Source organism: Perognathus longimembris, chromosome 26 (genome assembly GCF_023159225.1).
Source record: "Perognathus longimembris pacificus isolate PPM17 chromosome 26, ASM2315922v1, whole genome shotgun sequence".
NCBI classification, from domain to species: Eukaryota; Metazoa; Chordata; class Mammalia; order Rodentia; family Heteromyidae; genus Perognathus; species Perognathus longimembris.
Window position 1 is genome coordinate 7672178 of NC_063186.1, and position 25377 is coordinate 7697554.

Genomic DNA, 25377 nt, shown 5'->3' on the forward strand with positions numbered 1-25377 from the left:
GACGAATTGAACCCAGGGCTTCATGCATGGTAGGCAAGTACCCGTGCGTAAGAGGAGTGCACTGGAAAGCCACAATAAATAGCAAAAGCACTTTAGCCAAGCTGTACAAGCAATTCACAGTTCACACAAGCTCTTCTGCAGGGCATGCCTTTTTTAGTAAAAGATGAAGAGTGCTGGGCTAAGGAGGAGCTACAAGGCCAGGCTAGAGACAAGGTGAGCACTCCACACCCAACTGGAAGTGCCTCTCTTTATTGCTCCCCACAACTTTTCCCTAGGGCCTGTGCCCTCCAGGACCTGAGTTCATTCTCAGGAGCTGTCTTCGAGATGGCTATTCAGCCGGGCATCGGTGGCTCACGCCTATAATCCTAGCTACCCAGGAGGCTTGAGATCTATCAGTTCTGAAGCAAGTCTGGATGGGAAACTCCAAGAGACTCTTCTCCCCAATAAAGTACTTAAAAAACAAAAAAGGCCCAAAGTGTGGCGTGCTGTGGCTCAAGTGGCAGAGTGTCAGGGACAGCGCCTAGGCCCTGGGTTCAATCAAACCCCAGATGGGCCAAAAAAAAAAAAAGATGGCTGCTGGTGAACTTGAGGCTTCTCAAAAGTTTCTAGGATGTACTGCATGGACTCATCCTAGGATTCAAACCACACCTGGTTGGCTTGGACCTTTCCTCTTCCATTTCTGACTTGTACCCCAGCTGAGGCAGAAGCTAAGAGAAAGAGGCTGTGCTTCCTGTGGAGGAATGCCGAGATGTCAGTCGCTGTCGCTGGCACGGGAAGTTCTGGAATGCCGACTGCGTGCTCAGGGGCCCCGGCCCCCTTGGCCCTGGCTGTGTAAGGGAATCACGAACACAGAGATGTCGTCGTAGGACACGGCCCCTTCGGCACCGCCGTCCGTCCCCTGCGTGCTGTGGATCAGCGTTTGGGCCAACTCCGAGAACCTGCGAAGACCATCCTGCAGATGTACACAGCTGGACACTTGGGGGGAACCCCCCCCAAAATGCACTCCCAGCTGCAGGCCAAGCAAGCAACAAGCCTGGATTTACAGAAAGCAATCTATACCCCAAGGATATTTTGTGCTTTTGTTGTTGTTGCTGGCCATGGGACTTGAACTCTGGGCCTGGGCAGCTGTCCCTGAGCTCTTCAGCTCAAAGCTAGCGCTCTCCCACTTGGAGCCACAGCGCCACTTCTGGTTTTCTGGTGATTGCTTGGAGATAAGTCTCACGGACTTTCTTGCTCGGGCTAGCTTTGAACCACGATCCTCAAATCTCTGCCTCCTGAATAGCTGAGTAGCTAGGATTGCAGGCGTGAGCCACGGGCATCCAACTATTGTCATTTTTTAATTTTTGGGGACCCACATCATCTCTACCTCCCGTGAAGCTTGCCCTCTTCACCCTGGTGACGTCAGTTGGGCTCCGTGTTATTGCCGTCCCCTCGGCTAGGATTGCTTGGTATGGGTGGCTGGCATGAATACAGACCCAGGCAGGTCCCCAGCAGCTACCATACCTGTGTGGGTCTTCACGGTTCCCAGGCAGAAAGCTTCGGACCAGCAGTGCCACCTGCTCATTGGACAGGACGTCCCAGAGCCCATCGGTTGCCATGACAACCACATCCTCCTCCTGCAAGGCCAGCTGGTCCACATCCAGCACAATCACCTACAAGGCAAACCCGAGGATCCCTCTGTGCTCCCCTCCCCAGCCCCCTCTACACTCTACATTGCCTTGCTGGGGCCCCTCCCCATCCCCCCTTACCTGTGGGATGGAGAGCAAGAAGGGCTTGAGCTGGATACTTGTGTCCAGGACTCGAAGCTGATGGTCCCCGAAGCCCCGGGAGACAGCTAGTGTTCCCAGTAACCGTGCCTGATGGGAAAGGAAGGCATGAGGGGATGGTGGGCGGTTCCATCGCTGCCCAAGTACCTGGCACTGCTCAGTACAGAGGAAGGACAGGACGGGAGCCCTGGGATGAGGGGCACACACATCCCAACACACAAGACACAGACTAGGAAGGGACAGGATGGGGGCGGGGGGGGACATTTAGGAGTAACTGAAGAGGAAATCCTTGGGGTCCAGGCACTTACCTGCCTACCCTGCCCATGAATCAGGGGGTACTTGAGATCCGATTTCTCCACGCGTTTATAGCTCCTGTCCAAAGCAAATGCAAAGCCAGGTGCTGGTGGCTCACGCCTGTCATCCTAGCTACTCAGGAGGCTGAGATCTGAGGATCCCAGTTCAAAGCCAGCCCAGGCCAGGCCAAAAAGTCCCCGTGACATTCTAACCTCCAAAAGTAAATGTGAGGTCAGCCCAAGTGGAGGATTGCTCCAGACCCCATCTGTGGGTCCTCTCTCTCCCCACCATGTCCAATCCCCACCCCCATCCCACCCCACTTACCACCCACTCATGTGGTGGTCTCTGAACAAAACCTTCTGCCCCAAGTCATCTCCTTTCAGCCGACGTGGGAACTCCAGTCGGGTGAATTCACCAGCCAGGAGCTCAGGGTAGGCAAAGGCCTAGAGTGAGGAGGGCCATGTTCACATCAGGCTCCTTCTTGGCGGGGGAATCCCTTGTGGCCCTGGATTTTAGAAGTTGGAGCCCTATAGTCTCACCCTAGCAAAAGAACCTACCAGCTGCTGTATCCGCTGCCGTTCCGTCTCAGGAGTGAACTCAAAGCTCAGTGGCCGGATCTCATCCCTCCTTACCAAGATGGCCCTAGATGGGTTGGAGGGGAAGGGGCGGGGTGACGAGGCAATCGGTCACTCCCCTGCCAGATGTTCAAACCACTGGGCTGCTCAAAACCCTCCACGAGCACCTAGGACTTGTAGGGTGAAAATTCAGCCCTTTAGCCTGGTACAAGGTCCCTGGCATCCACCCGTCCATTCTCAGCCAAACTTTCCCCCCTCCTTTATTTTGTGCCAGTCGTGGGGCTTGAACTCAGGGCCTGGGCACTATCCCTGAGCTCTTCAGCTCAAGGTTAGCCCTCTACCACATGAGCCACAGCTCCAGTTCCAGTTTTCTTGGTGGTTCGTTGGACATGCGAGCCTCACAGACTTTCCTACCCAGGCTGGCTTTGAACCACGATTCTCAGATCTCAGCCTCCTGAGGAGCTAGTACGATAGGCGTGAGTCACCCTCACGTCTGCCTGACTCCCTCCCCCCACCCCCACCCCAAGGATTCACTCACCTGCTGTCGCCGGCGTTGGCCACGTACAGCTTGCCCTGCAGAGCCACGGCTACCAGCGCCGTGCAGCCGCCCACCTGGCCCGAGGCCTCCAGCTCCCGGCCGATCACCTCATCCTGGGGCAAAGCAAGGCCCTCTCAGCTGCCACCTGAGCCACCAGCACGCCGCAGACCACTTCCCACATCGGGACGCCTGCAGACCCGGCCACGACGCCCCCACACCACCCCCTACCCGGCCAGAAGACCTAGACACAGGAAGTGCTCCTCAAAACAGGAAGAGAAAGCAGCTCTCCACACCCCCCTCCCTGCATCAAGCACGGAAGCACGCGCCGTGAACGAAGGGATGCAGGTAGGGAGCGGTTAGCTCACAGAAGGGACTGGGTAAATCAATGGGAATGACCCTCTTCCTCAGATCCCGGGAGGTAGGGGAGGGAGGGAAAGGGAGGGCAGAACCTCTTTTTCTTCCCCAAGTGCCATACTCACGCATTCCTGGAAGGCGCACTCCAGAGCCCCGATCACCAAATCCTCTGCCCGGATCCCCTTCTCCTCCACAAACTGGGGGTCGCTGGAGCAGACGCGGCGGCCAGTAAGGTGCATGGGTGGCCGAGGGGCCCGTAGGCCTTCAACCACGGCCTCCAGCTGCCGGCGCAGGCAGGAGTGGAGGGTGTTGGCAGCCAGAATGGCAGCTGCAGGACCGCCGTGCCCATCAAACAGCGCCCAGTAGTGTCCTGTCAGGAACTAAGCACTCCGTGTCAGCTTTAACCTAGCCAGCAAGGCCTACACATCCGGGTACCAGCTTGAATGAAACAGGGCTCTAAGCCGGGCCACAAGTGGCTCACGCCTCTCATCCCAATGACTCAGGAGGCTGAGATCTGACAATCACGGTTCAAAGCCAGCCCGGGCAGGAAAGAAAACCCATGAGATGATTATCTCCAAGGAACCACCAGGAAACCAGAAGGGGCGCTGTGGCTCCAAGTGGTACAGCGCTAGCCTTGAGCAAGAAGAAGCTCAGGGACGGCGCCCAGGCCCTGAGTTCAAATCCCCCACAGCCAACAGCAACAACAAAAAAGAGATCTAGTCATCAGGCTCTACTCACTTCCTCTGGGCACAGCATCAACCACTCCTGATCTTCTGTCTCCAGCTCACAACGCCGAATGCACAGCTTGCCACAGGCCGCTTGATCCTCGTTAAACTCGGATTTCTCCGCATTGATGATTCTGAGGGGGAGGAGAAGAGGGGAAAGGGACTCATCTAAGTCCCTAAGGGCACAGGGAACACCTCTCCCCCACCCAGCTTGAGTGGTATTCCTTCACACACACACACACACACTCTTCTTACACTTGCACCCCTACAATGTACATGTTCCCTCTGGACCTCAAGTGCTGACTCGGAGCTGGGAGTTAAGGGTGGAGGCCAAACCTGCCATTCTTGTGGTCTTCCTCAAGCTGCCTTGCAGAAGGCCAAACCCCAGCACAAAACGGGGGAGGGGGCAATCGCCTAAACGCCCGTCATCCTAGCTATTCGGGAAGCTGAGTTCTGAGGATCCTGGTTCAAAGCTAGCCTAGGCAGCAAAGTCCACGAGGCTTTTATCACCACGGAACTACAACAACAACAACAAGCCAGAAGTGGAGCTGTGGCTCAAGTGATAGACTCCTAGCCTTCAGTCTCTAGGCCGCTCTCTTTCTTTTTTCTTTTTCCTTTTTAAAACTTTACTTATTTTGGTGCCTGTCCTAGAACATAACTCTTCTGTCTCTCATCTACCTAGCACCCTTCCACCTGAGCCACAACTGCCATTGCCAGCTTTTCGCTACTTCACTGGAGAAAAGAGGCTCACACACTTTTCCGCCCAGGCAGGCTTCAAACTCGGGATCCTCAGATCTCAGCCTCCTGGAGTAGCTACGATTGCAGGTGGGAGCCACCAACAGGGCTTGTTTCCCAGGCTTCCTCCGGGGAAAGCCTTTGGGGTTCAAGTCCTTCCCAACCCTCCCCCCCCCCCCCCAGCCTTGGCAAAGGGAGCTTGAAGGCCGGCGGCGCTAGGGTGAGCACCAGCAGGGGTGACCCACAGGAGTGGGTGTCATTCAGGGGCGCAGGGAGGGGATGGGGGAGCAGGGGGTGATCAGGGGCACCGCGGGAGGATGAGGGGCGCGCGTGGGAGCGCGGGGGACACTCACTCGGCGTAGCCCGCGTTCCAGGGCAGCGCGCGGCCCCGCGCCGGGCTGCGCACGGGCCGGGAGTCCGGGCGGCGGGAGGCGTCGGCGGGGCCGGGGCCGGGGCTGGAGCCGGAGCCGCGCAGGAAGCGGGGCCGTCGGTAGGGCACGGGGCTGGCGCGCGGCCCGGGAGGCCGCGGCGAGGGGAGCGGAGCCCCGGGCAGGAAGCGGCGCCGGAGCCAACCGGCGGACATGGCGGGGCGGCCCGGGCTGGGATGGGATGGGGTGGGGCCGGCGGGGTGCGAAGGGGGGGGGACACGGGGGGGGGGGGCCGCCCCCTCCAGCAGGGAGGAGGAGGAAGCGCCCCGGGGAGGGGCGGGGCGGCGACGCCCCCCCCATCATCCCCAGCCCTCCTGCCCTGACCGTGGGCGCGGCCTGTGCTCCCCAGGGCCTGCAGCACCCCAAAACCCAGCCAGCGCTACTGTCACTTCCCCCACCCACTTCCCAGGCGATGAGACACAGGCCCAGTGTCACCCAGCGGCATTGGGTCGGTCGGGTGGCCCCCCCCTACAATGGTGGGGTGCGAGCCTTGGATGTCGTCCGTCCCCGGGGCGCCTCGGGCCTCCTTCCTCCTGCGGGGCGGAGGCCTTGCGCAAGGGGAAGACGACCACGGGGACAGGATGTCCTCCGGGGTCTTGGGTAAGAGCCGATCACAGCACCCACCCTGTCCCCCACCCCCACCCCACCTCCACTCCTCACCCTCCACCTGTGGGTGGCCCTCCCCATCTTGAGAGGGGGGGGCCTGGAGTCCCATCTGGACACACAGCAGGGTGTGACCCATGGACAGAAATCAGGGGATAGCCACAGCGCCACTTCTGGCTGTTCCTGTGTAGGTGGTGCTGAGGACTCGAACCCAGGGCTTCATGCCTGCGAGGCCAGCACTCGACCACTGAGCCACACTCCCAAGGGTGATGGCAGCCAGCCATCTTTCGACTCCTGGCCTGGTGTCACGGGTGACATCAGTGGCAGCACCCCTTCACACCCACACCTGTGGGTCTTCCGTCGGTGCCTGGACCCCCCCCCCCCCATTGCAAGGCCAATTCCGGGCTCCTCACGTGGGGCGCTTGGCCCCTAAAGGGGGAAGTTTGTGATGGCTCCCTTGCTTCCATGACTCCCGCCACCCACTCTTCCCCTTTCCTCCAGCAGGAAACCGACCCAAAGGCCCTCACGCCCCGCACGCAGTTCCGGGGCTCCGGGGATGGGGACCCCATCTGCGCCTCTAGGCCCCACTTTCTTCAACTCTCTGTGACCCAAGTCCTGGCAGAGCTTCCATGCTGGTGACTCAGGAGGCTGAGATCCGAGCATCAGGTCAGCCCGGGCGGGAGAGGCTCCGAGACGCTCACCGCCCCAGGGCTGGAACCCTAGCCTCGTGCAACACAAGCTCAGGCACCAGGACAGAGACTCCGCCCCCTCCCCTTCCCCGGTCACACACTGGGGTGCATCGGTGTATCTGGCAATCCCATCGAGGGAAGGGGCCACCCAGTCTCCCCCACCTGCCCGCTCGCTCACTCGCGGGGTGCGCGGAGGCCCAAAGATGCCCCCAAGCACGGCTTCCAGCCGCAGACCACCGCCCGGGGCCCGGGCTGTGCGCACGCGCGGCCCTCCGGCCCCGCCCTCCCGAGAGAGACCACGCCCCCACGCCGGAGGCGGGCCAATCCGCCGCCACGCCCATCCGCCCCGTAGGGTGTGCGCATGCGCGCGCCCCGCTGCCCGCCGCCGCCTCTCCCCATTCACGCCACGCCTCCTCGGGGCGTGGCCACGGCGTGAGGGCGTGGCCACGGCGTCGGGGGGCGTGTCCTGCGGCACCGCCCCGGGAAGCTGCGCGAGGCTGGGCGGCCGCTGCCACCTCCTCCTCCTCCATCTCCTCCATCGCCTCCTCCTCCGGCCGGGCCGGGGCCGAGTGGTGGAGCACCGCTGCGGGACGTCGGAGCCATGGCGCACCAGACAGGCATCCACGGTGAGAAGCTGACGGGGACTGCCCCCCCCCTCCACTCCGGCTGCATCCGGGCGGGGTGTGTGTGTGTGTGGTGGTGTGTGGGTGTAGGGGGGGGAAGCTTCCTGTTTCTCCTTTTTTAGCCTGGGATGGGCCCAGGGGTGGGGGCGCTGCTGGGTGGGGAGGGGGGTGCAGCCATCCAGGGGGAGGGAGGGCGGGTGTCGCCGCCTGTGCCTTTGCATTTTTGTTCCTTCCTGGGGGGGAGGTGTGTGGGTGTAACCCGGATGTGCACCTCTGGGGGAGGGGGGCTGGTGTGTGTGTATGTGTGTGTGGAGAGGGGGGGTACACACTCCTGCGTGCCCACACCTTCCCGTGGACGGTCTCAGTGGTGGACATCTGGGGTGTAACTTGCATGTTGCACATTGAGGGGGAGTTGGGTGCACACCCTGTGCCTGGGAGGGGGGGGGGAGGCTGGCAGCATCTTAAGGCATCGGTGGTTTATGACAGCGGGCACCTGTCAGTGGGGTGTGTGTGTGTGTGTGAGTGTCTAGTTTGGGGGGTGGGGGGATGGCCCCATCTTGGTGTGCATTTGTTACCATGGATGCATGCACACCCTATCTTCCTAGGACCTGTGTAGGCTGGTGCCGTGGTTTGTTGTGTGGCTTCAGGCCCTCCTCCCCTCCCCCTCCCCCGACTTTATGTCTCTTTAGGGCCCTCACATTTCCTGCAGGCCAAGTTGGGGGAGAACCAGGGATCCCCAACACTGGAGTCACCCATCTGACCTTGGCCTCTGATCTCTCCTCTCTGCTCCTCTGTGATCTTCTTGAATCTTCCCCGGGCTGGCAGGGCACACCAGGTGGAGGGGTGATGGGTAGCCCAGAGAAAGGGGTTGTGGAGAAAGTCTGCGGCCCCCCCACCCACCCCATTCTCCAGTTTTCTCCAGCCCCAGAGGATCACATCCACACCCCTTCCTATTTCCTCCTTGGATAGACAGAGCGAGGCAATGAATGGCCTGAAGCCAGATGGCCTGGCCTACCTTGATGTGAGTGTCCCGGGTCATCGCTAGCCCCTGAGGGTTTCCTGTCCTCTGGCCTAGACAGCTGGCTGGTTTGGCCCTCAGCCCACACCCCTGACCACATCACGATCTCCTGCCCAGAGCTACCACCATCGACCTGCCTGACCGCCTGAGGCTCAGCCTGGTGTTTGTGGCCACTTAGTGGTCAGGGTTTTCCTAGTCTCCTCCTTGCCCCCTACGACAAGCCTCCCCCCGGCCCCACCCACCGTGCCCTGCTGGATCAGATAATGCAGAGGGGCCCTGGGTCAGGAACTACAGGGATGGGCTTTGTGAAGAGACGCTGCCCCCCCAAAGTGAAGAACTGCTGCCTAGCCTGCCACTTCCCCCTGTGGATGGGCACAGGGGCCACTGTCCCCCTATATCCTCATTTCCTGCTCTGCCTAAGACACCCCCCCCCCCCCCACCAGCTGTCCCGCCTATCAACAAAGCTGCTTCCTGTTCCCCTGCATTTCTGGAGCAGTAACAGGAGGATCGCACAACGGCCTTGCCCTGGCGCTCAGATGTAGAGCTGCTGACCCTGGCAAGGGCCAAAGGACTGAAACCTGAGGCTCGCTGGGGTGGGGAGGGTAGGCATGGTGGGGCGGGAAGTGGCATGAATCTTTGATGGCGGAGGCTCAGATGTCCCAGGCTTCGCCCTGGATTATTGATAGTGGGTGGGGTGAGGTGAGAAGGGGATGTCTTTCCCTCTGCGAGGGGGTCAGTTTGCCCGGGTAACTTTAGAAGGAGCTTGTCTATGTGTGTCTGTCCCAAGGGAGACTTGGTTGGCCTCCCTCTTAGGTCTGGACAGGTAAGAAGAGAGAGAGCAGGGGCTGGGGATATGGCCTACTGGCAAGAGTGCTTGCCTCTTATACATGAAGCCCTGGGTTCGATTCCTCAGCACCACATATACAGCTAAAAGCCAGAAGTGGCGCTGTGGCTCAAGTGGCAGAGTGCTGGCCTTGAGCAAGAAGAAGCCAGGGACAGTGCTCAGGCCCTGAGTTCAAGGCCCAGGACTGGCAAAAAAAAAGAGAGAGAGAGAGCTTTAGCGTAGCCTTGCCTTGCTGTGGGCATTTGACAGCACGAAAATGGGTGTTCAGAGGTCCGGTTCCTGAGTCCTTTCTCCTTTCGGCTGCTTGCTACTGCGCTTGAGTGTACAAGTCTGATCTCCCTTTGTGTGTGTGTGTGTGTGTGTGTGTGTGTGTGTGTGCTGGTCCTGGAACTCAGGGCCTGGTGCTGTCTCTGAGCTTTTTTTGCTCAAGGCTACCTATCGCTCTACCACTTGAGCCACAGCGCCACTTTCTACCTTGGTACTTTAGTGGCGATAAGAGTCTCACAGGGACTGGGAATATGGCCTAGTGGCAAGAGTGCCTCGTATACATGAAGCCCTGAGTTCAATTCCTCAGCACCACATAAACAGAAGAAGCCGGAAGTGGCGCTGTGGCTCAAGAGGTAGAATGCTAGCCTTGAGCAAAAGGAAGCCAGGGACAGTGCTCAGGCCCTGAGTCCCAAGCTCCAGTGCTGGCCAAAAAAAAAAAGGTCTCACATATTTTTCCTCTTTGGGCTGGCTTTGAGCCATGGTCCTCAGATCTCAGCCTCCTGAGTCACTAGGATGACAAGCGTGAGCCACTGGCACCCTGGGTATTATTCCCTTTTTATTTTACTTTCTTTTTGTGTGTGTGCTGGTACTGGGGCTTGAACTTAAGGCCTAGATAGTGTCCTTAGCTCTTTTGCTCAAGGCTAGTACTCCTTCCATTTCCGGCTTGTTGGTAGTTCAGAGTCTCATGAATTTCCCTGCCTGGGCTGGCTTTGAACGGTCGATCCTCAGATCTCAGCCTCCTGAGATGCTAGGAGGACAGGCAGGCGTGAGCCACTGGTGCCCCGCTTCTTAGCTCCTTTTTGTAGAGGAGGTTGGAGTTCAGAGGTCAAGGGTCATTACAACGCAAAGAAGGGAAAGTCCTGGAGTCCAGGTGTGCAGCTTTAGGGACTTGGTGGTGGAGAGGGAGCCTGCTGACTTGGAACTTGTCCCCCTGGCCTAGTGGGGATGCTGTAACCCCCTCAAACTGGGGGGCGGGAGGGGGGGGGAGGAGTCGGCCCTGGCCCCCTGGTGGCCATAGCGGGTGTTGCACAGCCTGAAGCCTCAGGGTCATTTTGCCAGGGGGGGGACACCTGAGGTCAGGACCAGAGTTTATTTACTTAAAGTTCCACCCCCCCCCCCCAGCTCCAATGCTGTCCAATCCAGGCCCTATAAATATTCTCTGACCTCAGCTCTCCTCCAGCTGTGTTCCTGCTGGATCTTCCTGACCGCTAGGACAGCCTCAAGGTCACACTGGCCTGGTTCCTGTACCCAGAGATCCCAGGGGGGACCCTAACCCGCTTTTATGTATGCTTTTTACTTATTTACTTTTATTTTCCCCTCCCCGATCCTGGGGCTTGAACTCAGGGCCTGGGCTGCTGTGTCTGAGCTCTTTCACCCAAGGCTAGCGCTCTACCACTTTGAGCCACTTGCGGTTCCTTGGAGGTTAGGGTCTCGTGGAGTTTGCTGCCCCCCCCCCCCGGCTGGCTTTGAACCGCAGTCCTCAGATCTCAGCCTCCTGAGTCGCTAGGATGGCAGGTGGGAGCCACCAGCGTTCTATCACATTACGGTTTTCTTGCCTACTACCACCACTCGTAGATTGGAGACTCCCCCCAAGGGTCCCTACACTCTGATCAGGATATGCACCCCATCTTCACACTCTAGTCCTTCCTTGGTCGTGAGATGTCATCTCCCGAGTCTGTGGCCCAAGGTTCAAGATGGTGTCTCTTGAGAGCCACTCTTTTTTTTTTTTTCCAGAAAACCTTCTCTCTTTTTTTCCCTGATCTAGGAAGTTGTTGCGTCCTGCTCAGCTGGGCTGGGTGGGGCTGAGTGTATGTTTATTCATGTGTATCCTGAGGATCTGTATTTCTGTGTTTATATTATTCGTACCTGGGGGGGGGGGTCATGCGTGTTAGCAAACTCGAGATTTTATCTGGGGTCCGGAAAGGTGGCTTGGTGGTAGAGCGCTTGCCTAGCATGCATGAAGCCCTGGGTTCCATTCCTCAGTAGCACATACACAAAAAATAATAATATTTTTTTTAAATGTATCTATATATGTGTTCCTGTCCCTAAACAAAAATGCCTGAAGCTGGTTGCCAGTGGCTCATGCTTGTTATCTAGCTGCTCAGGAGGCTAAGAGCTGAGGATCATGGTTCAAAGCCAGCCCCAGTGGGAAAGTCTATGAAACTCTTTGTTGTTGTTGTTGTTGTTGTTGTTTTGCCAGTCCTGGGGCTTGAACTCAGGGCCTGAGCACTGTCCCTGAGCTTTTCTTGTTCAAGGCTAGGACTCTACCACTTGAGCCACAGCGCCACTTCTGTGTATGTGGTGCTGAGGAATCGAACCCAAGGCTTCCTGTATGCTAGGCAAGCACTCTACCACTAAACCACATTCCCAGTCCCTTCGTGAAACCCTTAATCGCCAGTTTATCACACACACACACACACACAGAGCCAGAAGTTGAGCTGTGATTCAAGCGGTAGAGCACTAGCTGTGATGAAACTCAGGGGACTGCGCCTGGGCCCTGAGTTCAAGCCCCCAGGATTGGCACAAAAGAAACAAACCAAAACAATACTTATGTTGATCAGTTGGGTGAGTGTTTATGAATAAGGATGTTCTGCTTTTCTCTGCCTCTCACTGGTGTGTGTTACCGTCAGGTGCTGTGGATTGCGTGTGACTTGACTCTGTGTGTGTGTGTGTGTGTGTGTGTGATTGAACATAATGTACAATGGGAGAATTTGTCAGTTCCTGTATGAATATGACATTACTGGCTTTTCTCATGCGGGCAGGGGCCAGATGGAAACCATCCATTCAGTCCGGCCTGGCTTGTCCTAGCACCGACTCCATCCCTGGCGTCCCCCCCCCTCCCCATCCCACCATCCCCCCCCACCCCCACCACCCCCACCCCCCCCCCCCCCCCCCGTGCTCTCGCAGCCAAATCTGCCACCCGCCTGCCACTCCTGCTGGCTAAATTTGGGAGCTTGTGTGTTCAGTGGCTCAGATTCCCGCCGTCACATGGGAAGACCATTTTTAACCGAGCTTCCCCAGCCCGGCTACCAGACCCCGCAGGACACAGGAAGGAACGCCTGGGACTCGCTCCTGTGCACTCTTGCCTGCCTCGTTGGCCCCCTTCACCATGTTTCTTGTCCTTGTAGCCACGGAGGAGTTGAAGGAATTCTTTGCCAAGGCCCGGGCTGGCTCCATCCGACTCATTAAAGTCGTCATTGAGGACGGTGAGTGTCTCCAGCGGGCCGGGACACGGGTGGGAGATTGGAACCCGGTTGATTCTGGATGTGAAGGCAATGTAGATACGGATGGCGAGCGCATGGAAGACTCAGTTTCCCGATCTGGGATTGTGACTGAGGCGACTCCAGAGAGGGAGTTGGAGTCGTCGTGCATGCTTGTTGTGAACCCTGTCACGCATGGCCCTGTCCTGGGGTTCTCTCCAGCCTCCCCCTAAAACTAGAGAGATGGGCTTTGCCAGGGCTCTGGGTTGGGCAGACAGCAGCTGATGGCTGCCACCGTTAGCCTGCATGTGTCCGTGGGTGACAGATCCGGTCTGGCGTGAGGAGGTGAGATGGGGAGAAGGGATGGGGGTGGGCTTGTTCTAAGAGCAGGACAGGGGGACATCCAGACCTGTCGGGGCCTTGGCCTTGACCGTGAGGACCTGCGAGTCATCCACGGTGGTGTTCAGGGCTGAGCTGGAGATTTGGACTGGGCTGGCTCGGTGGGGGGATTGAGAAAGAAGGACTCCTCCCTTCCCTCTTTCTCTCCATGCCAAGGAACTGTCCCGCCCGGTGAGGCCACAGATTCTGGGACTGGGGATGTGGACTGAGCCCCCCCCACCCCCCACCCCCCCAACACACACAGCAGGGGTTCTTCCGGCTTTCCAAGAGTGAATGGCTCTGGTGGTCAGTGCACTCTATCTGGGGCTGTAAGTGTTAGGGCCGTAGTTTACTGTTGGGTTTTGTTCTGGGTCCCCAAATTCAGATGCCCTTCCTAGACCAGGTAGGGGTCACTGGTAGGTCCTAAGTGGAGACTTTCTGTTCCTTGGCCCTAGTCCTCAACCCCCCCGTGTTGTTCTCCACCAGAAGGATTTAAGCAATCTCCAGGTGGACTCGTGCAGCATCGACACTGTTGGGATACCCGACATCCAACAGAGAAAGAGCAGAGAGGCGGATTTTTCTAGTGAATTCTACTGATGGAAACATCCTGGGTTAAAAAAATGTAAAAAACAGGTGGCTCACACCTGTCATCTTAGCTATTCAGGAAGCTGACGGCTGAGGATGGCAGTTCAAAGCCAGCCCAGACAGGAAAGTCCATGAGACTGGTATCTCCAGTGAAACCACCAAAATGCAGGCAGTGGAGATAGCTAAGCGGCAGAGCGCTAGTCTTGTGGGGAAAAGCTAAGGGGCAGCACCCACGCCCTGAGTTCAAGCCCCAGGACTGGCACGTGCACACACACACACACACACACACACACAAAGAGTGTGGCCCCGTGGGTATCGCCAGTGGCCCGGATGATCGCTGTCCGTGGGGTGGGTACACGGCTGCAGAGTTGTGTTGCAGAACCACGCGTGCACGCATCTGCGCACCGGGCGTTCATTCCGCCGCCGGCTTACTTGATCCCGCAGTCTGACTTCATGCTTCGGGGACTTGGGGGGCTCCAGGGAAGGTGGGGTGAGGTGGCCAGTAGAGCTGAGCCACCTGGGTAGAAAGGAAGCTGACAGCTGGTCACCCGTGTGTCATCCTAGCTGCTCAGGAGGATGAGATCTGAGGATCGCAGTTCAAAGCCAGCCTAGGCAGGAAAGCCCGTGACACTTGATTTATTTTTGCCAATCCTGGGACTTGAACTCAGGGCCTGGGCATTGTCTCTGAGCTTCTTTGTGCTCAAGGCTAGCACTCTACCACTTGACCCACAGCGCCACTTCCGGCTTTTTCCGTGTATGTGGTGCTGAGGACTCGAACCCAGGGCTTCCGGCATGCGAGGCGAGCGTTCTGCCACTCAACCACCTTCCCAGCCCAGTCCATGAGACTCTCACCCTCCAATTAATCACCAAAAAAAAACACAAATAAAATCCAGAAGGGCAGTCGTGGCTCTCGTAGTAGAATTGTGAGGCTTGAGCACGAAAGCTCCAGGACAGTGCCCAAGTCCCTGAGTTCGAGCCCCAGGATGGGCACCAAAATAAAAAGGGGAGGTGGGAGAGGGGCCGCCCCCGCTCACCCAACCTCTGTCCCCCAGAGCAGCTTGTGCTGGGTGCCTCACAGGAACCGGTGGGTCGCTGGGACCAGGATTACAACCGAGGGGTGCTGCCGTTGCTCCACCCCCAGCAGCCCTGCTACGTGCTCTTCCGCCTCGACTCCCAGAATGCTCAGGGCTTCGAGTGGCTCTTCCTCGCCTGGTCCCCTGATAATTCCCCTGTAAGTCTTCGGGGCCCCTCTGGGAGACTGGGAAGCTCAGCTAGCGACACCCAAGTGGGATCAAAAAAAGGCTCTGCCCTGTGCCAGGCTCCAGCGGGCTCACGCCCGTCATCCTAGCTCCTCGGGGCGGGGGGGGGGGGAGGGGGGGCTGAGATCTGAGGATCATGGTTCAAAGCCAGCCCGGGGACTGGAAACCCTGTGAGACTTTATTCCCAGTAAACCACCTGTAGATTGGAAGTGGCGCTGTGGCTCGAAAACGGTAGAGCACTAGGTAACCTTGAGCTGGGGTGGGGGGCAGGGGGAGGAAAGTTCAGGAACAACACCCAGGCCCTGAGTTCAAGCCCCAGGACCGACCAAAACCAACAAAGTCAATGAACGGACTGATGCATTCATAAGTCTGATAGAGGACTCTGTTTGTTTGTTTTGGCCAGTCCTGGGGCTTGGACTCAGGGCCTGAGCACTGTCCCTGGCTTCTTCTTGCTCAAAGCTAGCACTCTGCCACTGGAGCCACAGCGCCACTTCTGGCCATTTTCTACATATGTGGTGCTGAGGAATCGAACCCAGGGTTTCATGTATAGGACGCAAGCACTCTTGCCGCTAGGCCATATTCCCAGCCTGATAGAGGACTCTAGAGCCTGGTGTCCCCTAAAATCTCAGCCGCCCCCCCCCACCTTCCATCCATCCATCCATCTGGCTCCTTCCTGTAAGAGGCTGAGGTTGGGCTGGGCAAGGGCTCCCCCTGGTGGCAGAGCATGCACGATGCACCGACCAGGTCCCCTTGGGGGGGGCGGCAGGGGGGGGGGCTCCGGCTTGCTTGGAGGACTGTGGGTGTCACAGTTTGCCCACCCCGTACCCCACCCCTCAGGTGCGGCTGAAGATGCTCTACGCAGCCACCCGGGCCACGGTGAAGAAGGAGTTTGGGGGGGGTCACATCAAGGATGAACTCTTCGGAACGGTGAAGGTGAGCTTCCCGCCCCCCCCCCCGGTGGGGAGGGGGAACGCCGGGGATGGGGGGGGCTCATGGAAGGCAAGCGGAGGGTATGCCAGGCCCCAGGGGCGGACACCATGGGCATTCTGGGAATCCAGGGGCTCCGGATCCCGATGCCCATTTATTCATCGGGGATCCCCCCCCCCCCCCCCGCCAACCCTCCCTAGGAGGACCTCTCCTTCGCCGGGTACCAGAAACACCTGTCGTCCTGCGCAGCACCTGCCCCCCTCACTTCAGCCGAGAGGGAGCTACAGCAGATCCGCATCAACGAGGTGGGGGGCAGGGGGAGCCCGTGGGGGAAGGGGGGGAAAGCACGTGACACCCCCCCCCCCGGTCACACGGCTGTCTCCCCCCCACCCCACCCCAGGTGAAGACCGAGATCAGCGTGGAAAGCAAGCACCAGACCCTCCAGGGCCTCACCTTCCCCCTGCAGCCCGAGGCCCAGCGCGCGCTGCAGCAGCTCAAGCAGAAGACGGTCAACTACATCCAGCTGGTGGGTGCTCACGTGGGGGGGGGGTGCCCCGAACTCGCGGCCTGGGAGGCGCCGTCCCTGAGCTTCTTTGTGTTCAGCGCAGCGCCACTTCCGGTTTGCTGGTGGTTCATTGGAGATCAGAGTCACCCCGACTTTCCTTCCCCCTGCCTCCCCCCCCCACCCCCCCCCCCAGGCTGGCTTTGAACCGTGATCCTCAGATCTCAGCCTCCTGAGCAGCTGGGATGATAGACGGGAGCCGCCATTGCTCACTTCCTTATCTAGCAAAACCTTAAAGGGATCCCCCCACCCCACCCCCCACCTCTCCCCTTCTCCCGCCCTCCGCAGAAGCTGGACCTGGAGCGGGAGACCATCGAGCTGGTGCACACCCAGCCCACCGACGTGGCCCAGCTGCCGTCGAGGGTACCCCGCGACGCGGCGCGCTACCACTTCTTCCTCTACAAGCACACCCACGAGGGCGACCCCCTCGAGTCTGTGGGTGAGCCGATGGGGCAGATCTGCTGCGGAGTGGGCCCACCGGGGTGGTGTGGGGAGGGAGGGGGGAGGGCGTTTGCGGAGGCTCACCCACCCCCCTCCCCCCAACCTCACCCCCCTCTCCTCCAGTGTTCATCTACTCCATGCCCGGGTACAAGTGCAGCATCAAAGAGCGCATGCTCTACTCCAGCTGCAAGAGCCGCCTCCTGGACTCCGTAGAGCAGGACTTCCAACTGGAAATCGCCAAGAAGGTACCAGGCTATCCCTCCCCTGCCTGGGCTCTTCAGTAGCCCGCCTTGGTGTCATCCTAAATTCCACAGAGTCACTGAATGCCGGTGACTCGTGGCTGTCATCCCAGCTACGCAGAGATCTGGGGACCCTGGTTCGAAACCAGCCCAGGCTGGGAACATCCGTGAGATCCCCACCCCCCCCCTTAGCTCTGGTGACCCGCCAAGAAAAAGCCAGAAGGTAGTGGCGCTGTGGCTCGAGTGGCAGAGTGCTAACCTTGAGCCGAGAGGAGCTCAGGGACAGCGCCCGGGCCCTGAGTTCAAGCCCCAGGACCCCCACATACAATGCTGTGCAGGGTTTGGTGCTACTATATTTGGGGGGGGGGACCTGAGGTCCCACCCACATGGCTGGGGGGGGCGGGGAGGTCTCACTGCCACGCCCCCTGGGCCCCTGGGTCCGGCCATGGGGTGCGAGTACCCCAGGCCAGCAGCAAAACCCCCCAAGGCTATAGTGGGGGGCGATCGGAAGGGGTGATGGTGATTCCCCCCCATCTCGCCCCTCCCTCCCTCCCCGCAGATCGAGATCGGCGACGGGGCGGAGCTGACGGCCGAGTTCCTGTACGACGAGGTGCACCCCAAGCAGCACGCCTTCAAACAGGCCTTCGCCAAACCCCGGGGCCCCGGCGGCAAGCGGGGTCACAAGCGTCTCATCCGAGGCCCCGGAGAGAACGGGGAGGACAGCTAGGCGGCGCGGGGCCCCGCCGCCGCGGGACTGTGGGCCGCCCGCCCCGTCCCTCGCCCTCTGTGTGCCCAGGGCGTCTGTCCCGGACGGAGCCCCTGCCCGGCTCGGCCGGCTGACTCAAGGAAGCTGGTGGTGGCGTTGGGGTGCGGGTGGGGGAAATGGAATCCGGGGGTCCCTGTGGCCTTTGGCCGCAGTGGGTGTGGGTGGGGGGGGTCTCGTAGGGGCTGGGCAAAGGCCCCGGGCAGGACAGGATGGTGGATTGAATGCTGTATTTTCTAAAGAATTAAAAAGTATTTTTAAATCAACGTCGCTTGCCTTGCCTCTCAGCAGGGAATCGCGCGCCTCTGGCCTTGAGAATTGGGTGGCTCTGTGACGTGGTTACCAACACCCCCCCCATACACACACACACACCCCGCTCCACCCTGCACCCCCAGAAACAGCCTGTCAGCCTGCTAGGTGTGGAGTGGAGGCTGTGTTTATTTGAGCGCACAGATCCTGCCCAGGTCTCGGGGTGCGTGGGAAATCCACCCTCGAAGGTCTGTGTACTTCTGTCTCCTGTCTCAGTTTCCTGCGATTACTTTTTTTTTTTTTAAATGACCACGTTTAGGAGCTTAAAAAAGGGAAAACAAATATGCCAGGTACGGGTGGCTCACACCTGTAATTCTAGCTCTTTAGGTGGCTGAGATCTGAGGATGGCAGTTCAAAGCCAGCCTGGGCAAGAAAGGCCCAGGAGACTCTCATCTCCGATGAAAACGACTCAGAAAAAGCTGGAAATGGTAGAGCTAGGAACTCAAGGACAGCGCCAGGCCCTGAGTTCAAGCCAAATATAATAATAATAACAATAACAATAATAATGGCTAAGCAATGGCGGCTCATGCCCGTCATCCTGACCACTCAGGAGGCTGAGATCGGAGGATCACAGTTCAAAGCCAGCCCAAGCAGGAAGGTCCGTGAGGCTTTTGTCTCCCATCAGGTTAAAAAACCCAGAAGTGGCGCTGTGGCTCCACGTGGTAGAGCTCTCTGGTCTTGAGCAAAAAGAGCTCAGGGACAGTGCCCGGGCCCCGAGTTCAAACCCCAGGACTGACAAAAGAAACAAAGGGATGGAAAAGGAACTGACAATATTAAACTGAGACTCAAAGCCACAGAGTGAGTCCCTTGGGGACAAAGTGGGGGGGGGGGGTGGGCATAGGATGGAGAGAGTGCTCAGCACCCAGGCCCCCCTGAAATCTGAATCTCCCTTAAGCCTAGGCCTTGGTTCCTCTCCTGATTTCCCCCTCCATCACAGATGTGAGGCCCACTTGGGTCACAAGGGGAGATGGGGGGATGTGTGGAAAGGCTAAGGGGTACAGGGGGTGCCCCCCTACCTTCGGGCTATGCAAATGGCCCGTGATTCATCTCAGGACACCTGCTCTGCCTGCCAGTTTCTGTGTGGCCAGGGGCGTGGCGGCGAAAGCTAGCGTCTGGCCGGGGAGAGAAAGTCTCACTTCCTCCCTCAGTCTGAGGGACCCCGGTGGGGAACAAACATTTTCTGTCACCCCGCTAGCTAGCCTGCCAAGCTGAACCCGCTGGAGACGGCTCCCCACCCACCCACGACATGGTAGGTGGGACAGCACCCCGAGTTAGATTGGGGGGGGGGCGGACAAATAAGACCATCTGTGACTATGGCTTCCCTGCTCCGAGGCTCTGAGAGCAGCAAGATCGTGAGATCGAATAAGGCCTGGGATCTTAGTTCATGGTGGATCTGGGGGTCCGTGGCTAGGGACGGCGGTCCAGGGTTGGGGGGAGGGCGGGGGGGGGGGTCCCAGGGAGGAGGCGTCTGTTGTGTTCTGAGCCACAGTAGCTCGAGGCCTACCCCAGCTGGGGACAACCAAAGCGCTAGGCAGCGCTGTCCCAGCAAGAAAGAGCTGCCGCTTTTTGGGGGGGTGGGGGGAGGGCAGAGAGAAGGGAGAGAGGGGGACTTGGCTGCTCTGCTCAGAAGGAAAGAGAAGTAGCCATGAAGAGAGGAAGGGGAGCCTGCATGAGGCTTCACCCAGCCTTGCTGTCAGACTAGGGTCCACTTGTGTTTCCTTTTATTTACTGGTGGTGCCAGAGCCAGGGTTTGAACTCAGGACCCGGATGCTGTCCCCTAGGAGTTTTGTTTTGCTTTATCCATTGTGGGATTTGAACTCGGCACCTGGGAGATCTCCCTGAGCTTTTGTGCTCAAGGTTAGCGCTCTACCACTTGGAGCCACAGCTCCACTTTCGGTTTCCTGGTGGTTCATTGGAGACAAAGAGTCTCACAGACTTTCCTGCCCCGGGCTGGCTTTGAACCTCGATCCTCCAGATCTCAGCCTCCTGAAGAGCTCCTAGCACCCAGCACTGGGGTTGAGTCCTAAGCGAACCGTTCCCAGTCTCAGTTCTAGCTCGAAGACCCCATGGCTCAGTCAAAGGCTGGGCCTGACACCAAGCTGAACTTCCTTTATAGAGCCGAAAGCATGGGGAAAGGAGGACCTGGGAAGGTGGCTTAGTGGTAGGGCGCTCGCCTAGCATGCATGAGGGCCTGGGTTCGATTCCTCAGCACCACATACACAGAAAAAGCCGGAAGTGGCGCTGTGGCTCAAGTGGCAGAGTGCTAGCCTTGAGCAAAAGAAGCTCAGGGATAGGTAAGGGATTCAGCAACCAGGGGGCTCACACAGTTCCCGGCAGGGCCCCCGCTCCAGGGCCCTGCACCCCTTGTCTCTCCTGGTCCAGGCTGTGGTGCTGGCAGAGGCCCTGGCTTTGGGGTCCCTGCCTGCTTTCCTACCCTGTGAGTTCCAGCCCCAGGACGGCCTGGTCGATTGCAACTGGCTGGTCTTGAAGTCCGTCCCCCACTTCCCGGGGGCCGCCCCCCGCCGCAACGTCACCAGCCTCTCGCTGCTGTCCAATCGGATCCACCACCTGCACAGCTCCGATTTCAGCCAGTTTCCCAGCCTGCGGCGGCTCAACCTCAAGTGGAACTGCCCCCCACGCGGCCTGAGCCCCATGCGCTTCTCCTGCCAGATGACCATCGAGCCCCACACCTTCCTGGCCGTGCCCACCCTGGAGGACCTCAACCTGAGCTACAACGCCATCACCGCCGTGCCCGCCCTCCCCAGCTCCCTGGTGAACCTCACTTTGAGCCACACCAACATCCTGGTGCTGGATTCCGGCAGCCTGGCCCACCTGGCCGAGCTGCGCGCCTTATTCGTGGACGGGAACTGCTATTACAGGAACCCGTGCAGCGCGTCGCTGCGCGTGGCCCCCGGTGCCCTCCTGCGCCTGCGCAACCTCACCCACCTGTCGCTCAAATACAACAACCTCACCCAGGTGCCCCGGCAGCTGCCCCCCGGCTTGAAATACCTCCTGCTGTCTTACAACCGCATCGTCCAGCTGGGGCCCCAAGATCTGGCCAATCTGACCTCCTTGCGCGTCCTGGATGTGGGGGGCAATTGCCGTCGCTGCGACCACGCCCAGAATCCCTGCGTCGAATGCCCCCGTCGCTCTCTCCACTTGCACCCCGACACCTTTGGCCACCTGAGTCGCCTCGAAGGCCTGGTGTTGAAGGACAGCTCTCTCTACACCTTGAACCCCAAGTGGTTCCAGGGGCTGCCCCAGCTCTCCGTGCTGGATCTGAGTGAGAATTTCCTCTACGAGTGTATCACGAAGACCACGGCCTTCCAAGGCCTGGCTCAACTCCGCAAGCTCATCCTGTCCTTTAATTACCACAAGAGGGTCTCCTTCGCCCAGCTGTGGCTGGCACCCTCCTTTGGGAGCCTGAGCTCCCTGCAGGAGCTATACATGAATGGGATCTTCTTCCGCTCCCTCAACGAACGCACCCTCAAGTCTCTAGCCCGTCTCCCCAAACTCCACACGCTCAGCCTACGGATGAATTTCATCAACCAGGCCCAGCTCGGGGTCTTTGGCCCCTTCCCTGGCCTGCGCTTCGTCGACCTGTCAGACAATCGCATCAGTGGCAATTCCAACATGGCGCCCACCACTGGAGACACCAAGGATGGAGAGCTGCGCCTACAGCTGGGGTCCGAGGAGGAGGAGGACCTCCCTCCTCCAGCTGCCCCCCCCTTACGCACCCCCACGCCTAAAGACTTTATGTCCAGCTGCAAGCACTTGCCGTTCACCTTGGATCTCTCCCGGAACAACCTGGGCACGATCAGATCGGACATGTTCACCCACCTGTCCCGTCTCCAGTGCCTGAGCCTGAGTCACAACTGCATCGCACAGGCCGTCAACGGCTCCCAGTTCCAGCCCCTCCTCAACCTCCGAGTTCTAGACCTGTCCCACAACAAGCTGGACCTCTATCACAGCCGTCCGTTCACGGAGCTGCCCCGATTGGAGGCCCTGGACCTCAGTTATAACAGCCAGGCTTTCGGCATGCAAGGCATCGGCCACAACCTCACCTTCGTGGCCTTCCTGCCCAATCTGCGCCACCTCAGCCTGGCGTACAACAACATTAACAGCCGTGTGTCCCCCAAACTCCGCAGCGCCTCCCTGAGCACCCTGGATTTTAGTGGCAACGCCGTGAGCCGAATGTGGGCCGAGGGAGACCTGTACCTCCATTTCTTCCAAGGCCTGGAAGTCCTGCAGCAGCTCGATCTGTCTAAGAACCGCCTACACACCCTTCTGCCCCGGACCCTGGACAATCTCCCCAAGAGCCTGAAGACGCTGCGGCTGCGAGATAATTTCTTGGCCTTCTTCAACTGGACGGGCCTGATCTACCTGCCCAACCTGGAGGTTCTAGACCTCGCGGGGAACCAGCTGAAGGCCCTGACAAACGACACCCTCCCGAACGGCACCCACCTGCACACCCTGGACCTCAGCGACAACGACATCACTTCCGTGTACCCCGGTTTCTTCGTCCTGGCCGGGGAGTTGCGGGAGCTCAACCTCAGCGACAATCTCCTCAAGACGGTGGACGCATCCTGGTTCGGATCCCTGGCGGGCGATCTCAGGCTGCTCGACGTGCGGACCAACCCCTTGCACTGCGCCTGCGGGGCCCCCTTCGTGGAGTTCCTCCTGGAGATCCAACACGCTGTCCCGGGCCTGCCCAGTCAGGTCAAGTGCGGCAGCCCCAACCAGCTACAGGGTCTGAGCATCTTCGCGCAGGACCTGCGTCTCTGCCTGGACGAGACTCTGTCCTGGAGTTGCTTCGGCTTCTCGCTGCTGGCGGTGGCCCTGGGCCTGGCGGTGCCCACCCTGCAGCACATCTACGGCTGGGATCTCTGGTATTGTTTTTACCTGTGTCAGGCGTGGCTCCCTCCCCGGAGGAGACGGCCGGGCGCCCAGCCCGCCCCCTACGACGCCTTCGTGGTGTTCGACAAGACGCAGCCCGCCGTGGCCGACTGGGTGTACAACGAGCTGCGGGTGCGGCTGGAGGGGCAGCCGCGCCGGGCCCTGCGGCTGTGCCTGGAAGAGCGGGATTGGCTTCCCGGCAGAGCCCTGTTCGAGAACCTCTGGGCCTCCATCGACGGCAGCCGCAAGACCGTGTTCGTGCTGGCCCGCACGGACCGCGTGAGCGGCCTGCTGCGCACGGGCTTCCTGCTGGTGCAGCAGCGGCTGCTGGAGGAGCGCAGGGACGTGGCCGTGCTGGTGCTGCTGCGGCCCGACGCGCGCCGCTCGCGCTACGTGCGCCTGCGCCGCCGCCTCTGCGGACGCAGCGTCCTCGTCTGGCCCCAGCGGCCCAGCGGCCAGCGCCGCTTCTGGGCCCAGCTGCGCGCCGCGCTCACCAGGGACAACCGCCACTTCTACGACAGGAACTTCTGCCAGGGCCCCGCGGCGGAATGAAAGAATGAATGAATGAACCCTTGAGCCACAGCGCCCCTTCTGGCTGTTTTCTGTATATGTGGTGCTGGGGAATCGAACCCAGGGCCTCATGTATACGAGGCGAGCTCTCTTGCCACTAGGCTATATCCCCAGCCCCGCCATCACCCTTTCTAACAGTCATATATCAGGGAGATCATGCCCCCACTTTGTTTTCTGTGTTCTAGGCTTGTCTCGCTCAACATTATTTGTTCGAGTTCTGACCATTTCCCTGCGAATAACAGTATTTCGCCATTCCTAACCGCTATGTCGTATTCCATTGTGTATAGGTACCATATTTTTTGGATCCATTCGTCTGTGGAGGGGCATCTGGGTTGTTTCCGTATTTCGGCTGTTGTGAATGGTGCCGCGATAAACGTGGAAGTACAAGTGTCTTTTTGATATCTTGGGGTTTTGCTGTTTAGGATAGATGCCTAGGAGTGGTATGGCCGGGTCATAGGGTAGGTCTATATTGAGCTTTTTGAGAAACCTCCATACTGTTCTCCAAAGTGGTTGTACTAATTTGCACTCCCACCAACAATGGAGAAGGGTTCCTCTTTCCCCACACCCCCTCCAGCATTTGTTGTTGCCTGAGTTCAGAGTATAGGCCATTCTAACTGGGGTGAGGTGGTATCTCAGGGTTGTTTTTATTTGCATTTCCTTTACTAGCAGGGATGTTGAGCATTTCCTCATGTGTTTCTTTGCCATTTTTATATCTTCTCTTGTGAAGTCTCTCTTTAGCTCTTCTGCCCATTTCCTAATAAGTTCATTGGGCCTGGGGGGGCTTAGTTTTTTGATGAACCCTTTCTTTCCCTCCCCACACCCCCCTACTCATTCTGGATAGACAGCAGGTGCTCAATAAATGCTCCCAGTTATTGCTAGCCCTGAGCTTCCTGGAGGCCTGGGTGGGATTATTTGAGTTGGTGGTGGGGCTCGAACTCGTGGCCTGGGCGCTGCCCCTGAGCTCTTCAGCTCTAGGCTAAGAGCTCTACCACTTGAGCCACAGCGCCACATCCGGTGGGGATGGAAATGAAGAGATGGCGGGGGGGGGGGGGCGGGGGGGGGAGTGGGGGCTTTTGTCTCACCCGATCGCCCTCCCCTAGGGCCGGGCAAGCACTCAGGGTTTCAGGGAGCATCGCAGGTTGAGTCTGGAAGTCAGGTGGCGGCCTCCCTCCACCATAGAAAACTCCTCGAGGGCAGAGAAGCTGCGGTTCCCAAAGTCCAGGGGCAGTGCCGAGGCCCTGAGTTCAAGCCCCAGGATTGGCATCAGAAAGAAAGAGAGAGGAGGAGGGAGGGAGGGAGGGGCTGGGATGAATTCAGAGGGACCATGCTGCCCTCTGGTGGCCGTGCTGGGCAGGGACGGGCGGCTCAGGTTAGGAAGTGCTCCTAGCACTAGGGCAGTTCGTTGAGCCTGGAGACCCTTGGTTCTGGGATGGCTTGCCCTTTAAGCAGCAGAGGGCAAACAGGTCATCAGCCTCGCCGGGGCAGGAGAAAGAGACAAACCGGTTGGTGTGGACCAGGCATGCCTGGGGCCAGGCCTCGGGGGAGCTGTTGATCACAGCAGTATGGTAGTATATTGGTTGCCGTGCCCTGTGTGTGTGTGTGTGTGTGTGTGTGTGTGTGTGTGTGTGTGTTGTTCCCCCCCTCCCTCTTCTGAGGGTACAGTTGGGAGGGAAATATCATCCCCCTTCCTCTTTCTGCCTTAGGCACCGGGGGTTCCCCCGTCATGGAGGAGCAGGGACCCGGTGTTTTATTTTCAGATGAAAGGCAGGAGGAGGCTCTCTAACCTGGG

The 25377-nt window shown here is 59.1% G+C and overlaps 2 protein-coding genes across 4 annotated transcripts; one reads left to right on the top strand and one right to left on the bottom strand.

Moving 5' to 3' along the window:
* Nucleotides 1–547: 547 nt before the first annotated feature.
* On the bottom strand, nucleotides 548–5584 carry Ppm1m (protein phosphatase, Mg2+/Mn2+ dependent 1M). Its single transcript, XM_048334499.1, has 10 exons — nucleotides 5341–5584; nucleotides 4266–4386; nucleotides 3653–3907; nucleotides 3174–3286; nucleotides 2618–2702; nucleotides 2385–2503; nucleotides 2075–2138; nucleotides 1749–1856; nucleotides 1504–1652; nucleotides 548–938 (listed from the first exon to the last, which is right to left on the bottom strand). Exons 1-10 carry the CDS (start codon nucleotides 5568–5570, stop codon nucleotides 800–802), a joined length of 1383 nt encoding a protein of 460 aa, XP_048190456.1. The 5' UTR covers nucleotides 5571–5584; the 3' UTR covers nucleotides 548–799.
* Nucleotides 5585–7185: 1601 nt separating this feature from the next.
* LOC125342384 (twinfilin-2) lies at nucleotides 7186–23570 on the top strand. 3 transcript variants are annotated; one of them, XM_048334498.1, is made up of 9 exons: nucleotides 7186–7333; nucleotides 12588–12665; nucleotides 14675–14853; nucleotides 15719–15814; nucleotides 16009–16113; nucleotides 16209–16334; nucleotides 16659–16809; nucleotides 16935–17056; nucleotides 20460–23570. In XM_048334498.1, exons 1-9 carry the CDS (start codon nucleotides 7309–7311, stop codon nucleotides 23568–23570), a joined length of 3993 nt encoding a protein of 1330 aa, XP_048190455.1. In that variant the 5' UTR covers nucleotides 7186–7308. The 3 variants fall into 3 exon arrangements, with proteins under 3 accessions (XP_048190455.1, XP_048190454.1, XP_048190453.1); XM_048334497.1 differs by lacking the exon at nucleotides 20460–23570 and adding an exon at nucleotides 17610–17933 and having other exon boundaries at nucleotides 7194–7333; XM_048334496.1 differs by lacking the exons at nucleotides 7186–7333; nucleotides 12588–12665; nucleotides 14675–14853; ... (3 more) ...; nucleotides 16659–16809; nucleotides 16935–17056 and adding an exon at nucleotides 19297–19371.
* The last annotated feature ends 1807 nt before the right edge of the window (nucleotides 23571–25377 follow it).

What these genes read in the sequence shown, in the direction of transcription:
- LOC125342384 (XM_048334498.1), top strand. Translation starts at nt 7,309, where the DNA reads ATGGCGCACCAGACAGGCATCCACG. An exon ending in GCACCAGACAGGCATCCACG is followed by an intron (nt 7,334 to 12,587) that starts GTGAGAAGCTGA and finishes TTGTCCTTGTAG; the next exon opens with CCACGGAGGAGTTGAAGGAA. An exon ending in AACTGGAAATCGCCAAGAAG is followed by an intron (nt 17,057 to 20,459) that starts GTACCAGGCTAT and finishes AGTTCCCGGCAG; the next exon opens with GGCCCCCGCTCCAGGGCCCT.
- Ppm1m (XM_048334499.1), bottom strand. Translation starts at nt 5,570, where the DNA reads ATGTCCGCCGGTTGGCTCCGGCGCCGCTTCCTGCCCGGGGCTCCGCTC. An exon ending in AGTGCGCCTTCCAGGAATGC is followed by an intron (nt 3,287 to 3,652) that starts GTGAGTATGGCA and finishes GCTTTGCCCCAG; the next exon opens with GATGAGGTGATCGGCCGGGA. An exon ending in TCTTGCTCTCCATCCCACAG is followed by an intron (nt 1,653 to 1,748) that starts GTAAGGGGGGAT and finishes TTTGCCTTGTAG; the next exon opens with GTGATTGTGCTGGATGTGGA.